This window comes from Pistacia vera, unplaced genomic scaffold (genome assembly GCF_008641045.1).
Source record: "Pistacia vera cultivar Batoury unplaced genomic scaffold, PisVer_v2 Contig84, whole genome shotgun sequence".
Lineage (NCBI taxonomy): Eukaryota > Viridiplantae > Streptophyta > Magnoliopsida > Sapindales > Anacardiaceae > Pistacia > Pistacia vera.
Genome location: NW_022196712.1, coordinates 421,828 through 438,664, shown reverse-complemented (window position 1 = coordinate 438,664; position 16,837 = coordinate 421,828). Strand labels below are relative to the sequence as shown.

General features: G+C 35.5%; 1 protein-coding gene across 1 annotated transcript; it reads right to left on the bottom strand.

Moving 5' to 3' along the window:
- Positions 1-7,173: 7,173 nt before the first annotated feature.
- LOC116118243 (heavy metal-associated isoprenylated plant protein 41-like) lies at positions 7,174-8,975 on the bottom strand. The gene is made up of 3 exons (XM_031404205.1): positions 8,908-8,975; positions 7,594-7,769; positions 7,174-7,367 (listed from the first exon to the last, which is right to left on the bottom strand). The coding sequence occupies exons 1-3, from the start codon at positions 8,973-8,975 to the stop codon at positions 7,174-7,176; spliced, it is 438 nt and encodes a 145-aa protein (XP_031260065.1).
- Between the last annotated feature and the right edge of the window lie 7,862 nt (positions 8,976-16,837).

Here is a 16,837-nt window from a genome sequence, read left to right as displayed (position 1 = left end):
ATTCACGTTGATGAGAAGAGGTAGTTTTGGGAAAATGAAGGAAGAATAAGAGTCGGTGATGAATTTTGAGGAGATTCATGGACGTAGTTTCTGTGCTTTGTTTTGCTGGGAAGAAGCTGCAAACGAGCTTGGCTTGAGCTCGAGCTCGACTTGGCTCGGCTCGAAACTGGACAAGTCAAGCCAAGTCGAGTTCGAGCCATGTAATTAAATTGCCGAGCCGAGTTCGAGCTCACAAGCTGGAGCTCGACGAGCTCCCACCTTGTCTCATCGAGCCGAGCTCGAGCTAGCCACTACTCGGCTTAGCTCAGCTCGTATGCACACCTAGTCATGACAAGGACCATGCTGAACAATGATTTTTCATCGAGGTTGGATAGTTTTATTTTGCATTGATTTTCCGTCGAGGTTGGATGGTTTTCATTTTGTGTGTCATATCGCATATAATGATATAGACTGTATAAGGGTTAAAGCAATGCTAGTTTTACAAAGACACATACAAAAGGGGCATACAAAGACAATCCCCACCTTTATTTTCATGATTTCTCTCTCTCTCTCTCTCTTTTCCTTTTTTCTTTGTTTTTTTCTTCTGGATGATATCACTTTGTAGCCCTCTTTGCATGGGTCTTTGTAAAGATAGCATTTTTCATAAGGATTATCACCCATAGACTTGTTATATGCATATTTCCATATATTTTGTTTGTTTGTTTGTTTGTAGGGCCTGAAACCCAATAATTGAGAATCTGGGATGGATCACGGAGGCAAAACTATACAACATACACCACATAGTTGAAATGCTTGGAGGAAACAAAAATGAAAATTCACAGCATCACAAAACCTACGCAAAACTAGTATTCACAACAACTAGAGGCAAAAGGGTAGGCAAGCCACAAAAGTATATTACAAATCCAACACCATGCTTCGCAACCGTGCTGATCTCACACTGCTCGAACCCAACACCATGCTTTGCAGGCTGCAGCCATGCTGATCTCGCACTGTTTGAACTGCGAAGTTCATCCAAATGCATAACCATTTAAGGTTCTTTCAGTTGCTTCTTCCATATCCCTTTCCGAGCCAAAAATAAGTGATCCATGTGTTGGAAAACTAGCTCATTTAGCAAATCACATGGGGGTAGAAGTGATAATAGAAAAAGGTTTAGGAACTTATATGTAATAGGCCAAAATGTTAGTTTGTCCCACATTGCTTGGGAATGAAAAGTGGGAAACTTTTGGGGCCTATATATAAGGACCCAAATCATTGTTATTAGGCATCCCAAGTTGTAATTCCATTATACTTCTTTTGTTTAGGGTTCTTTCTTTAAGGACCCTTCAGTTTGTAAGTTTTGTTGTATCTCCCCTTTGTTTTGGGTATGTTGTATTGCCCAAAAGTTTGTAATGTTTTGGAGATAGTGGAGTTTTCTTTTGCAGCGCCCGAGGACGTAGGTTTCAATACCGAATCTCGTTAATTCCTGGTATTCTTTATTTTTGCATTTAATTTTGGCTATTTATTTATGCTTTACTACTTGTTATTATTATATTCAATAGCTAGCATTAGAGTTTATGTTTCCGTTGCATAACAAGTGGTATCAGAGCCTAGGTTTAGGACAGTGAGTAGCTATTTGTATGGTTATATGCATGTCTAGGAAAATTCTGTCAAAAAGACGATAAGAGTCTAAGGAGACTGGATTTTAAGTGGGACCATTTGTGACCCCTCCATTGTTTCCTGGGAATTTTCCTGGTGCGTATTTAATGATTTCAGCACTTACTACTACCTAAGGCTATTGTTCATTTGTTGGTTAGCTATTGAATATAATAATTTGTGGAGCTTGGTTATTGTGAATTTTGTTTACCAAGCCAATTGAGTAAGGCATAAATGGCATCATTGTCCGAGGATTCATCGTCCGCGGCACCACCATCCGTACCAATAAAGATGATAACGGTTTCAAATGCAAAAATTAATGTTGAAAAATTTGATGGCCAAATTAATTTTGGCTTGTGGCAGAGTGAGGTAATGGATAGCTTGTATCAGCAGGATCTAGATATCGTTCTGGAGGAGGAAAAACCAGAAGATGTCTATGAGGAAGACTAGGTGAGGTTGAATGTAAAAACATGTGGGATGATTCGCTCATGTCTTTGTAAAGAGCAGAAATATCCATTCATGAAGGAGATGTCTGCAAATAAGTTATAGAAGGCGCTGGAAAACAAATATATGAAAAGAAGTAATGAGAATCAGCTCTATTTGATGAAAATACTGTTTCGTCTTCAGTTGAGACCAGGTACAAATATCAGTAGCCATATTGATACATTTAATAGATTAATTGCTGATTTGTTAAATTTGGATGAAACATTCAAAGATGAACATAAGGCTATGTTGTTAATTGGATCTCTTCCGGATGAGTTGGACTATCTTAGTATTACACTTCTTCATGGGAAAGAAAAATTTTCCTTTGAAGAAGTTTGTTCTGCTCTGTCCAATTATGAAATTCGGAAGAAGGATAAGAAGAAAAATATAGATGAGTCAGCAGAAGCTCTTGTAGCAAGAGGGCAGAGTCAAAATCAGAGTCGTAAGAAGGAGAGAAGAGGAAGATCTCGTTCAAAGGGAAAACTCAATAGGGATCAATGTGCCTTTTGTTGTGAGAATGGGCATTGGAAGAAAGATTATCCGAAGTTGCAAAAGAAAGAGGGCAAAGATACTTCTGATGCATGCGTTGTTGAGCGTGAAGAGGATGAGTCAGATTTCTGTCTAGTTAGCCTACCATCCACCTCTGGATCAAATGAGTGGATTATGGATTCAGGTAGTACCTATCATATGTGTCCTCACCAGCACTGGTTCTTTAATTTTGAATAACGTGATGAAGTTGTTTATATGGGCAATGATGATGCTTGTAAAACAACTGGGATAGGTTCAATTCGGTTGAAGAATCATGATGGCTTGACTAGAACTCTAACAGATGTTCGGTATGTACCGAAGTTGAAAAAGAATCTCATCTCTTTGGGAGCCTTGGAATCTAAAGGCTTCACGGTGAATATGCGAGATAGAATTCTAAAAGTTTCTTTAGGCGCTCTTGTGGTAATGAAAGGCACAAGGAGAAACAACTTGTATTACTATAATGGTAGTACAATTATTGGAACGACAGCTGCAGTCATACATGAGGATGCAGATTTAGAATATGTGTGTGAAGCATATTCGGCAACAGGTGGAGTTTGAAACAACAGTTGAATCAGATAGTATCCATGAGACAGAAAGTGATTCTGAGGTGACTAATGTGGATATTATAGATGAAAATGAGATTTTACCCCAAGAATCTCATCAGCAACAGGAATTGATTGCATACAATAGGCCAAGACGAGAAATTCACAAGCCTGCTCGTTTCGCTAAGATGGTGGATGCACTTCCAATCGTAGGTGATGATATTCCTACTACTTATAAAGAAGTAGTTAGGAGTTCAAATTGTGAATCATGGAAACCGGCCATGAATGATGAAATGCGATCCCTACATAAGAAGGCGATTGGGTGCAAATGGGTGTATGCAAAGAAGAAGGGATTTCCTAATAGAGAAGATGTTCGGCACAAGGTTAGGTTGGTAGTAAAGGGATACGCTCAAATGGAAGGAGTTGATTACAGTGAAGTGTTTTCTCCTGTGGTAAAGTATTCTTCCATTCTAATTTTGCTAACCTTGGTGGCACAGTTTGATTTTGAACTAGTTCAATTGGATGTGAAAATCGTGTTTTCACATGGTAGTTTGGAAGAGGAAATCTACAAGACTCAGCCAGATGATTATAGGGTTGCTAGAAAGAAAAATTGGGTTTGCAGATTGAAGAAATCGCTATATAGTTTGAAGTAGTCACCAAGACAGTGGTACAAGCGATTTGATCAATGTATGATGGGCCATGGGTACACAAGGCCTGATATTTCACAAGCAGTTAGTATGGTGAGCAGGCATATGCATGATCCTGGTAAAGGACATTTGCAAGTTGTGAAATGGTTTCTACAGTATATTTTATGTACTATAGATATTGGTTTTAGTTTTTGTGTGGGATTATATGGGAATGGGAAAATGACTCTCCAGAAGATTGGAACAGAAGATAATCCTACAGACATGTTTGACTTCAGTAGTGACAAGGGTCAAGTTCATTTATTGTTTGAACTTGATCAACATCCCGAGCTTGACTATGCCTTTTGGCGTATTTGAAGCTGTTGCAAAATTTGAACAGAAGAATACAAAACTTTGAAGGTTTGCTAATTCGCCAGGTGGAGATTTGTTGGAAAAATGGCTCATTTAGCAAATCACATGGGGGTAGAAGTGATAATGGAAAAAGGTTTAGGGACTTATATGTAATAGACCAAAATGTTAGTTTGTCCCACCTTGATTGGGAATGAAAAGTGGGAAACTTTTAGGGCCTATATATAAGGACCCTCATGTTATATCATCCCAAGTTATAATTTCATTATACTTCTTTTGTTTAGGTTTCTTTCGTTAAGGACCCTTTAGTTTACAGTTTTGTTTGATCACCCATTTGTTTTGGGATTTTGTTGTATTGCCCAAAAGTTTGTAATATTGTTTGGAGATAGTGGAGTTTTCTTTTGCAGCGCCCGGGACGTAGGTTTCAATACCGAACCTCGTTAATTCCTGGTATTCTTTATTTTTGCATTTAATTTTGGTTATTTATTTATGTTTTACTACTTGTTATTATTATATTCAACACTGCGTTAGAGTTTAGGTTTCTGCTGCATAACACCATGACTGTATAGTCCATTCTATGACCAGCTCTTCCAAGTGTCTCCCTGACAATGTTGAAGCAACTGCTAGAGATCCTTGCACTTTCTTGTTGGTCATTCATACTTCTGTTGAAATTTGTAGGAGGATGTCTAAAACTATCAAACCTATGCGGTTCCTGAACAAAATAGTCCACACCATTACCAGCTCTAGCCATGTCTCCCTTGGCTTATTAACCTGTGAGTCTTCTATTAGCATTTCTCTGTTCCTTGCCCTTCTAGATTTTTCTTCGGAGGTTGAGAGAATATAAATTTAAAGGTACTGCATTCACCCAACGAAATGATTCATCACATCTCCAACCACTCCTCTCTTATTGTTGTAACCGGGGTAATCTTCTTTCTAAAAACTGACACACTTGATTATGACAGGGAGTTTCCATAAGCAAGTTCCTCAAGATTCCAACTGCAAAATGGACCTGTTGTTTTGTGGCTGTTGGACCGGTCGTCACAGTCACAAAATTAACCTAAATACCATAGTAGCGGTAAGCAGGGTCAAATCCACAAAGAGCAAGACTACGACCTAATGTATATTTAGTTAACGAAAGAGAAATTGGCAGAATGATTGATTAAAACTAAGGAAACTAATTACTTGCAGGAAATTAAAACATTAAATAAATTGCTAACTAAAACTCAATATTAAAAGCGTTGTCGCTACGGGTTCGGTTTGACTCAAGACCAACTCTCACAATTCCTCTCCTCGCTCTTCAATTTCCTAATCCTACAAGGCTAGGCAAATCAATAGAAATATCTCCCGGCAATCTAGGCATAATCTATCCTGTCTCCCCGTCGTCTTAGTTACAGATCGATTGGTTAAAGACTATCATTGACTAACCGAAAAATGCTAAACCCTTAAACACCACTAGTTGGTACAACATTAACAAGTACAACCTATCAACCTGTATCATCCAATCAACTAATTACACAATAAATGCATTCCTAGTAGAAATGATATTAAACGCTACTACAACTTGATTGCAATTAGTACCGAAGCAATTTAAAGTCATAATCAACATTCAATAATCTCAAACCGACATTCAATTATGCGAAAAGTTATATATCAATAAACGTTCTCAAAGGACATTATCAATTCAACACGTCGAGCATCAGAATAATATTAAAGCATCGCAAACAAACTGAAACAAAAACAAATATAATATGAATACAAGAAACTTAACCAAATATCCAACATTCGGACTCATCCAACTAGTTAAGAGCTGATGAGGAGATCAATGGAGTCAATCTCGATCTCGCCTACACCGTAATAGACAATCGGGAACTCAGCCGCTCATGGTGGTGATGACGGAGGCTGAAACAGTGGAAACGGAGCTGATCATGGTGGATAGGAGGTAACCAATAGCGATATGATGTGAAGAAGAGGCGAAAACGACCTACGGACAGCCCGGAATATGAACAGCCGCACTCGCCGGAAAATGTTAATTTTTCGGCGGGTCTTCCAGAAAACGGTGGCGGAAATGGGATCCGAAGGTACCGATGGAAAGCTCTGGTGATGGGGAGTTCAGATCAGGTCCTGGGGAGGTAAGAAGTCACCGGAAATGAGCAAGATCTGGGCTAGAAGATGAAGAGGCGCGGCGGCAAAGTCGCAGATTCCGGCGGTTTTCGCGGCGGCTGAAGCTTGGAAATGCTAGATCCGACCGTGGGGAAGGGAGATCGACTCTTGGGGAGCTGAAACGTCATCGAAAAATGGCAAAATCTCGCCTGGAAGACGAAACGTCGCGGTGGTGGAAGACGAATCGTCGCGGCTGCGTGATGTTTCACGGTGGCGGTTTGAGGTGGCTGATGAAGATCGGTGCATGGGGAGATGAATCGTTGCCGGAGGGAGACGAAGGGTCGTCGGAGCTCGCCGGAAAACTGGGTGAACAGCCTCCCCTGTACGCGACTTTTCATCTTCTTTTTATAGAACAAAATATAAAATATCATTTTGGTCCCTGCATGTTTGAAAGTGACAAAATCAACCCCAAGATTATGACAATTTGACCCCTGAATGGCATAAATGAGACAACATCAACCCTAGAAAATAAATCACATCCTAATATCAACTTACACAATCTCAAATTTCAATCCAAACATGCCAAATTAGTAAGAAAAACTCAAAATATGATTTTTAAACATAAATTCATAATTTCTCTTAATTGTCTCAATATAACTTCAATTCAATTACACATAGGGTCTTTTTGTCACCAAAGTAGAGTCACTTTCATGACTCTAACAGTGGCTTACATGAACTTCACCACTATCCCTCAACATGCCGCTTGCATTTCTGAAAAAACCCTGCACAAGACTCCTATGCATCCTGTCAAAACAGATTATGATGAACATTTGCAATCAGCTATTCAGAAGAGGGAACACAAAATCCCTAGAGTTGGAATAAGGCAGCTCACTTAATCATATGCAAATTATGTTCCTTTCATGATAGCCAGCATGAGGAAAGTTGAAGATGATTTGATCAAACTTCCTCATTCGCAAATGAGGATGAAGCTTCATTTTGGTTGCATCCACACCATGTAAAATGTATGCTCCCAGCATCTCTAGAGTTCGCAAATTTGATTTTGCTTTCTTGTATTCGTTGACCACAATTACTAATCGATCGAAAATTAATTACATAATTTCCCCAAAGAGGCAGTTAAATTAAAAAAAAACTAACATAAAGATAGTTTTTTTTTCTTTTTTATGCGAAAGGAGCAAATTTTTTAACTAATTGGACTGCGAAAAACAGATGAATATGAAACGATATCACCAAGTTCATAAGCATCCATGTGTGTGTGTGTGTGTGTGGAGACAGTGTAATGTATTGTGTTGGTATACCGTATGAATCAAGAGAAGAGGTGCAGATGTTGAAAGCAGAGCCAAACGAAAGGGCCAAAGACAAAGACAAGGAAAAATCTCCTTCACCCACTAGAAGAATTTGATGGGTTGATGAGTAATGTGTAGGGGTGTTATCGAGCCGAGCCGAGCCAAGTTTCGGCTTAACGAGCTCGGCTCTTGAGAGAGAAGAGTAAACGAGCCGGTCCGAGCCGAGTCGAGCCAGAAATTATGTGGCTCGGCTCGGCTCGGCTCGATAGGGGTTTAGTATATTTGAGCTGGCTCGCGAGCCAGCTTATCTCCAAATAATTTTTTTTTTCAATTTTTTTCACAAATTGCTGAGCGCCTGGGCAGTAGTCTGACTGTAATGTTTTTTTTATTCAATCCCATATGGATTTTATTTCCCAGAATAGATCATCTTTTTTTCTAAAATGTGTGTTTAATTAATTTATATATATGTGAAACTATTAACTGCAATTTTTAATCATATTGTTACATGAATTAATGATAATAGCTACTGTATTCATGTCACACAAATTAATTCTAAATTGCTTCATGCAGTAAGCTAAGAATAAATATTTGAGTCAAAGTTTACTCATGAATTCAAAAAGAGTGGAGGATAGATAATTCCTTTGAAAAATATTGAAAAACTGCAGTAAGCTAAGAATAAATATTTGAGTCAAAGTTTGCTCATGAAATCAAAAGAGTGGATGGATAGATAATTCCTTTGAAAAATATTGAAAAAGTAATTTTCCATAATACATACCTAACAGTTAAACCTACTTAAAATCAACATTAAATGAAATGCTACTGCTATACAAATTATCATTTAACATATGTATGTACCACAAATTAGTTAAGTGAACTAAATATTTTTTGTTTAGTTCACTTGACTAATAAAATTTTCACAAAAACAAAATGGGGGATTAGCATAACTATACATCAAGTGACATCCATCCATCAAAAAATAATATAATAGCAAAAGATAATTGGTTGTATGTCTATTGTAGCCCACTCCTCCTACAAACAAATTAATGTGAAACATATAAGTTATTGTCATTTATATAAACCGTAAAGATGAAAATGCAAACCTCAACACAAAAGTAATAAATTAGACCTGCAGAATCCTACTGTCAGCCAATAACTCACAAGTGAATCAACCAATCAGCTGACTCCCATCACCTGATAGAATAGGAAGCTGAATCTCAAGTGATCCATCCTCCTCTTTCTAAGATGAAAAAGAGATAAAATAATCTATAGGTTAGAATAAAGTTATTTAAATATAGAATTAACAAAACATGTAAGCAAGGAACTTACTTTGCACCCTTCTTCACTTCATTCAAAGTGCGACACCTATCACATCCATATAACAACATCTCCACCATAGTTGGTGACAAAGAAGCTCAGTAACTATCAATAACCCTGCTCCCAGCACTGAATGCAGACTCTGAAGCAACCGTAGTGATGGGATGGCTAGTATCTCTCGAGCCATCGTAGACAATACAGGAAACTTGGTTGAATTTGCCTTCCACCACTGTAAGGCATCGAATGAGTCATGATCCCCCACACACTTATGGCATCCCTCTCCCAAATAACAGTCAACTAGACTAGGCTCAACAGTTTCAACCACGTCCAGAAAAGTGCTAAAATTATCCCATGCCTCGGTCCTCAACCGCAGCCACTCCACCAATGGCTCCATGTCCATCCCCTTGTGATGTAGAAGCACGGGCGATAGTCACACCTTGGTTAGCTTGAACATACTCCCCATATAACTCATAAATGCATCCCGGACCGTTACCATATTTGCCCGTCCTTCTGTCTGAATACATCTTAGGGAATGCCACTGAATAACCCTCATTTTCAATGAGGATGCAATATAGAGCACATACATCAATACTACATTCCCCAATATTTATCAAACTTGTTCATTTTCCTAACCATCTCTAATAAATTCATCTTTAGATTCACTTTTACTATCAACATACATTTCACTGCACACACTCCTTCAAGAATAAATTAGACGTCGGATAATCACTTCTTGAAATGAGTTTGGTTGAACCACTGAATACTTTCAAAACTTCACAAACTTTCTCCACTTTCTCCAATCCTCGTCATCGGATTATTATGATAATTGATATCCTCTCTTTCACTCTTGGAAAAACCTTTTGGTTAGTTGCCGTTGCCAACATTTCATAGGTAGAATTCCACCTTGTTTTACAATGAAGAATAAGTTTCGATACGACAATTTAAGTTGTTGAACAATCTCAGAAAATACCTTGAGTCTGCTTTCGGAACTGTGATATACAACACACTCTCATAGATGTCGTCAATGATGTGCCTAATTTGTGAAGTCCATCTTGAACAATCAGGTTCAGAGTTGTGCGCAATATCTCACATGAAACAGTTTACCTCCACAAAGGAGTTTCCCGAAACTTCAAAATTTTCCTTAAAACCTTAATCGCAACATCATTACTTAAAGCATTATCCATAGAATATGTTATACCTTTTTTCAATTCCCATCCATTAGGCACTTGAAAATGCCATCCGCAATCGCAATACCAGTCCAGGAGGAGGTAGACGAACAAAGTTGAGGATACGTCTATTCAGCCTCCAACTACTATCTATCCAATGCCCGGTCAACACCATGTACTCCATCTTTTGATTCTCTGAATCCATAAGTCTGTAGTCAAACTGATTTTGTCACAATCTTCAACAAAGTCTTCAATGGCCTTCTCACTTTCATATACCTCATACATCTTTTTTACAAGTGTGGCGGGAAACGGAGTCCATCCAGGAATCCCATACTTCATTATATTATTCAAGCCCTCTTCCTCCACAACTGTAAATGGATGCTCATGCATAAGCACCCAATGGCGATCAATTCCTCATTTTCGACATGTCAAACTTCCCACTTAAAACTGGCAAAATAGTAGTTGGACATCATTACGGCATCAGAAACAATAATATGTTTGTGCCTCATGGAAGCTTTTCTCCTAAACCGGCTTAAATGTCTATTGAACTGGGTGGTGCTTCCGGTGGCATTAATACACAACTTGACTTTGCAATGGATACATCTCGCCTTTTGGTGCCATTAGGGAGTACCACTCCTTGAACTCCGACATGCCACTAAAGTCTTCGCTCTTTTTTGCTTCTGAATCGGTTTTTGATTTTCATCCCCATTATCCGGGCTAACTAATATTGTTCGTATCAGTAGTGGTTGCATTCAAGTTAGGTTACCGCCAGGTGTATCGGTAATTGTATCTTGTATTGCAGGGGTACTTAAGAAATTACCCTCATTTACAAACCTATAAATGAAAAAAAAAAAAATCAACAATTAATGCAAAACCAATATGAATAATGTCAAACTACTCATTGCACACACATCAACCAATACATATACATTGCACACCAATATTAATTGTCACCAATACATCCCAACATTCATTCATTCTTTAATTAGAGACATTGGTTTTGTATCATGTTTGATTAAGTTTCACATGTTATAATATTTGAATTTAACATGTTTTATTATTCATTAAAGTTGCATATATAAACTTAATTTATGTAAATAAATTGGAAGGGTACATAAATTGAAATTGAACTTAATTTATTTAATTTATGTAAATAAATTGGAAGGGTACATAAATCTATGTGCTGCCATGATGCCATATAAGAAACTCACCCCGTATTCCATGTGAGTCATAGGCCAGATTGGGAAATCATCTGTTCTATGCAAAGTAAGTTTTGAAGAATAATCTGTTTCACACATATCATGAGTTTCTCCATTATCATCATATCATATGCTATAACATGTATTTATTTCTATTCTAGTTAAGAGAACCAGATTCCACAAGAGCTTGAATGACCCCTCTGGGGGCCCAGCAAAAGTTCCTCTGAGTGAATCTTGAGTCTAAAACCTTCTTCAGTATTGTTTTGAATTCATATTCCATTGATCTTTTTTCTGTCTACTTACATTTAAGGGTAAAAAATATAGATAATTTTACAGTAACTGCTTAGAATACACACAAAACCAAGGTAGATCCCCATTTCATCTATACTAGACTGAAGTGGACCCAAATGGACCCCACATTAGTGCAAATTGCATTTCTTATTTTTGCTCACTAAGCATGCTTTTACTAAGCTTCTCATTAACTTAACAGGGTGGGCTTTATGTGTGCCGATAATAGATGATGTTTGAATATGCAGGGAGATTATGTTGTTGGCATTCTTGGGATTTGTAGTTCAACACAATGTGACAGGAAAAGGACATTTGACACCATTGTTCAAACATAAAGGGTTACTAAATCAACTGTCTTCCTTTGGCAATCAATTTGAGTCAGATTTGAGCATCAATGTAACATGGGACCTTTATGTACAGGAGAACTTAGATGGCATTTATATTACGTACATTACTTGCCCCAATAAATTTTACTTTCTATAGCAAGAATGAATAACAACAAACACAAATCTCATCTACCATATTTAAGGTACTGGCTCTGCTTTCTTACCCCACACCAACACATTCCCACAAGTCAACCACAAATTTTTAAATCCCCAGTCCCCCACCACAGATGCAGGACCCAATTCCCACAAGCCACAACAAGCACAAACACATTTAAAAACTACCTGTCGGCCAGCCCCCACCAGCAAATGCAAAACGCCATAACCACATTCCCACAACCACTAATTAAATAAAAACCAGTCACACATTAACAAAATGCAATTGAATTTTTTTCCCAACCCAACCACAATCACAATCACAATTCACAAACAATTTAAATAAACAGTCAAACAGACCCATACGGCACTACTCTTCACATATACATAAGCATTAACTTGTATCACTACAAGAAATATATTATATTGTGAAAATTAATTTATCAAAAGCTATTTCGTCACAATTAATAATGTATTATGAAAATAAAAAAAACATCACATTAGTATGACAAAAGGAATATACAGTGACCAAAAAAATATTGTTATTATTTTATCACAATAAAGAAATCCATAAGAAATATATGAAGAAAAACAATTTTATCTTAATATTTCGTCACAAATTTTTGGCACCAAATTTGGACCTAGGTGGAGTTTTATCGTGACAAACATATTTTGTCATAAAACATTTTAGTCATATTTAGTTACACATGCTATAACTACAAATTATTTGTCACAAAGAATTTATTTATTGCTACAAAAATAAAGTGTCATAATATATGCTAAAATAGAGATATTAATGACAAAATGTTTGAGTCAAAATTTAAGCACCAAGGTAAATTGTTATTGTGACAAACATATTTGTCATAAAAAACTTTGTCACTATATTTAATAATACATGCTATAATTACAAACTAATTGTCACAAAAGAATTATTTATCATTACCAAAAAAAAAAAAAAAAAATTATTTATAAATGTTATATTGAGGTATTAGTGACAAAATATTTGAGTTAAATTAAATGTGATATTTTGTGACAAAATTTGTTAAAAAAAATATAATATGGTCTCCTTTATTTATTTTAAAAACTAAAAGGCCAAAAAATTGTAAAAATACAAAATCATTAATAATTTTATAAATGTAAATATTATGTACCATTTTCGGCTTTAATGATAAAAATATTTACATTTTCGGCTTTAATGTTATAGCTAATATTTGAATCCTGTTAAATATTAAGGTATGTATTACAAGTTTACATCAAAGATTAAATAACAAAATAAACGATTCAATCATGATTACAAAAAGGGAAAAAGGGAAAAAAATGAATTGGGCAAAAAGGGAAAAGGGAATGTCTTTATGAACTCTCTTTTGATTCTCCTAATTTCCTTCGTGTTTACAATGAAAAAGGGAAATTGAATTGGGTGAAGTGAGCCGCCTTTGGTCTCTTCTTTTCTTTGTAAAATTGAATTGGGAAAACCAAATCCTGAAAGAAGAAAATAAAACGCAAGAAGGAGAAGAAGCGGGAGAAGGGACAAACACTCTCTAAACGCATTGTTTCCCTCACATTCAGTTGTGAGTTTGTATTATAGATAGACATGTAGAACGAAATGAATATATATAATTAGTAAAGAAGAGAAATAGATGAGTAGGTTTGCTTGAGTGGTTAAAGGAGAGAATTGAGAGAAGAATGCACTGGTTCAAATCTCGCAGTATTGTTCTTTAAAAAAAAAAAGGGTTTTTTTTTGCTCTTTTTTTTTTTTTTAATTTATTTCATTAATGTTTAGCAACTCCAAAATGATCTTTGCACACAATTTACTCTTAATTTGGAAAAAGAAAAGAAAAAAAGAACACATTTTAGCATAAATCATCCTATCCAAAAAAAATACAATAAATTATATGGTTATGCTTTTAGACATTACAAGTTATCCTAATCCTAATCTTAAAAGGATCTAATGATATCATATCCTATATTTGTAATGAGTTATATTCTCATCATACCTAACAATACTTAATCCTAATACTACTCAAACCTTATAATAACTTAGACTAATAAAACTTGACTAAATTAACTAATATCAGAAAAAGACCCTACAAACAATTTGATTGATGAATAACAAATTTTTATACCATACAGGCGGTGTCTCATCCATTTTGGAACACTTTCATTCTTTTGGGTTGTCACGTACTAAAGTAATATAATATATGATCATATGAAATTAGAAATTGAGGTAAATTATGCAATTCAAGTATCCTTAAGATAGGTGTTTGATATATGGTTTAGTTAATATCTATTTAATTTAATGTCATTTCTAATTTATTGCAGCAAGAACTCAATTAAGTCATTGATTTAAACTTAATTTATAAGGCGAATGAGAATATATGATGTAAATGATGAATAGTATTAGCTTGAAATTATAACAAAAAATCAATTACAATATTTATAGTTATGACAAATAATAATAAATTTATATATTAAAGATATACATTTTTTCTTTTATAAACATAAGTAATTGATAATTAAAGAGATATCAAAACTTAAAAAAAGCTTTATTGAAAAGTTTGGTCGATAAATTTATAAAAATTATGAAAGGTCGAATAATATATTTATGTTGGATATGATGATAATAATATATATTTTATGTATTAAAGATAAACATTTTTATTTTTATTAAAAATTGTCTATTAATAAAAGAAAAAAATTAGTTTTTTAAACAAAAGAAAAAAAACCAATTTTAATAATTAAGGAAAAATCAATTTCCAATAATAGAAAAAAATGGCCCAACCGTTTATATCTTTTTTCCCCACCCCACCGCCTCAAAAACTCCACCCCTAATTGCTCCTCGCAAGCGAGGATTACTTCTTTAGGTCATCACGACGATGCCTGGAAGCATCCCTAAAATCTTTTGTTAATCTAGGTTTTGATTCTTATTTGATTCATATTTTAATTTAGTCATCAATCACATGCATTTGGTATATTTGCGATTTTGGTTTGTATTTGAAGGATTCTGTGTTTCAATTTTGTTTTGTTTTGTAATTTGAGGATTAGATTATGTCATGAATCGTGAACGGGGCGTGGGAGTTCCTGGATTTGGTATGAAAGGCCTATAAAATTTGGAATCTCTTTGAAGATGAGAGTAACAGGAAACAGTATTTGTGGCATGTTTTGTTGTGTTTTGGGTTTACGAAATGAGAATCTAAATATTGCTGTCTATAGTTTGTGTATTTAGAAACATCTTTTGAAGATTTCAATTGGTGTGATGATTTACTTGAAAAATTTTGGTTAGATGAGACGGCGAAGTGGGAGAAGATAACATATTAGGATTGCTACATGCACTGTGCTTGCCATTACAACCTCTCAGGAGATCATCCCCACTATGAAGAGCCTCTAGTGAGCTATTTTTATTTTTCTCTTTCCTTAAGATTTTTTCTTGAATTTACAGCGGTTACTTTGGGTTTTTGTAGAGGTTTCTACTATATGCATTATGACAAACATGAATGCCGCTCTGTATGCAGCCTACCCCTATTTGCATATTCGCAACAAGGAGTTCCCATGAGGTATGTTTTCACAGTTAAATAAATTTATTGTGTCTAAAGCCCTAGAAGAAGAGATGTCTATTTTTTTGTTACATTGATTCTGTGTTTGATGGCATTTTTGTCTGACATTCAAACTTTGGGTTGCTTATGATTGCTTGTTGAGTTCAGCATTAGTCTTGCTTTAAGTTCTTTGGTTATCCTAAATAACAGCAGTATTGATTTATCTTTTCTCTGCTTCTTGTGCCGTTGAGTTCTTTGCTTAATATTGAATAGATTTATATTGCTCTCTTGTTTCTTTGTCACTATTTGAATATTCAATCTCAGGTTGCAGAGAAGCCTAGCATTGCTCTCTCACATTGTACCATACTCTCTCGTGGCAAAGTACTTGCCCTTTGCTCTCTTTCGTTGCTTTCTAGATAATTAATTCAACTTCTTTTAATACTAAAATGTTTATAGCTCAAGAAAACAAGTGAATTGGTGTATCAAGCTTATTACGTTTCAGTTGAATGATTGATAAAACATTCTTTGATAATAAGTCTTTTTATATTAGTTTTGTGCAAAACTTAAGAGTAAGCAATTTTGGATTGACAGATTGATTATTTTTCATATGCCATTTTAGACCTATTGGTTAGCTTCTATTACTTTAATCCAATTGTCTGCAACTTGGTTAAAATTTGTCTGAAATAAGCTCTTGGTCCTATCTAATGCTAGTTTCATGTTACTTCACTTCTTAATGGATTTTTTTTAGGCTCTACTATACTCTTGCATCTCAAGAGAGAAAAAGATACAAACATGTATGAGTTTTGTTATTGTGGGAACTTATGACTTGTAAAATATTGTGAAATTGATGTTGGTATCGATATCTGAGTATTTGAGAGTGAACAATTGAACTGTGTTTATTTGTAACAGCAGCAGCGACACGTTTGGTCAGATTTATTTTTTCAAAGACTGGAAGGCTTCGAGAGGGATTACGAAAGCTCGAAGAAAGTTGAAGTATCAAATGATAATGTTCTAAATGATAAGGATCTTTCCCACTTAATGTGGTGGCAAGAGGTAAAATTTAATTATTGTATCTTGCAAATTGTTCTTCTTCTTTTGTTAAAGAATTTGATTTGAAATGTAGTTGCTTCAGTAATATCTTATTGGTATATTTCATAGGATGTGTCTGACTCTTGAGTGTAGTGAAAACGTGATCAAAATTGCTGATTGCTTGTTGTGTTTCAGCTGATGACCTTTATGTGATGTAACGGCATTATTGCATACACATTAATATGGTCTTT

Bases quoted from the DNA above. Each gene is read 5' to 3' on its own strand.
- LOC116118243 (XM_031404205.1), bottom strand. From the start codon at position 8,975: ATGGTGGAGATGTTGTTATATGGATGTGATAGGTGTCGCACTTTGAAT. The intron at 7,770-8,907 runs GTAAGTTCCTTG...TTCTCTCTCAAG, and splicing joins GAAGTGAAGAAGGGTGCAAA to AGCCGAGCTCGTTAAGCCGA. The intron at 7,368-7,593 runs GTATACCAACAC...TCGATCGATTAG, and splicing joins CTCTTCTCTTGATTCATACG to TAATTGTGGTCAACGAATAC.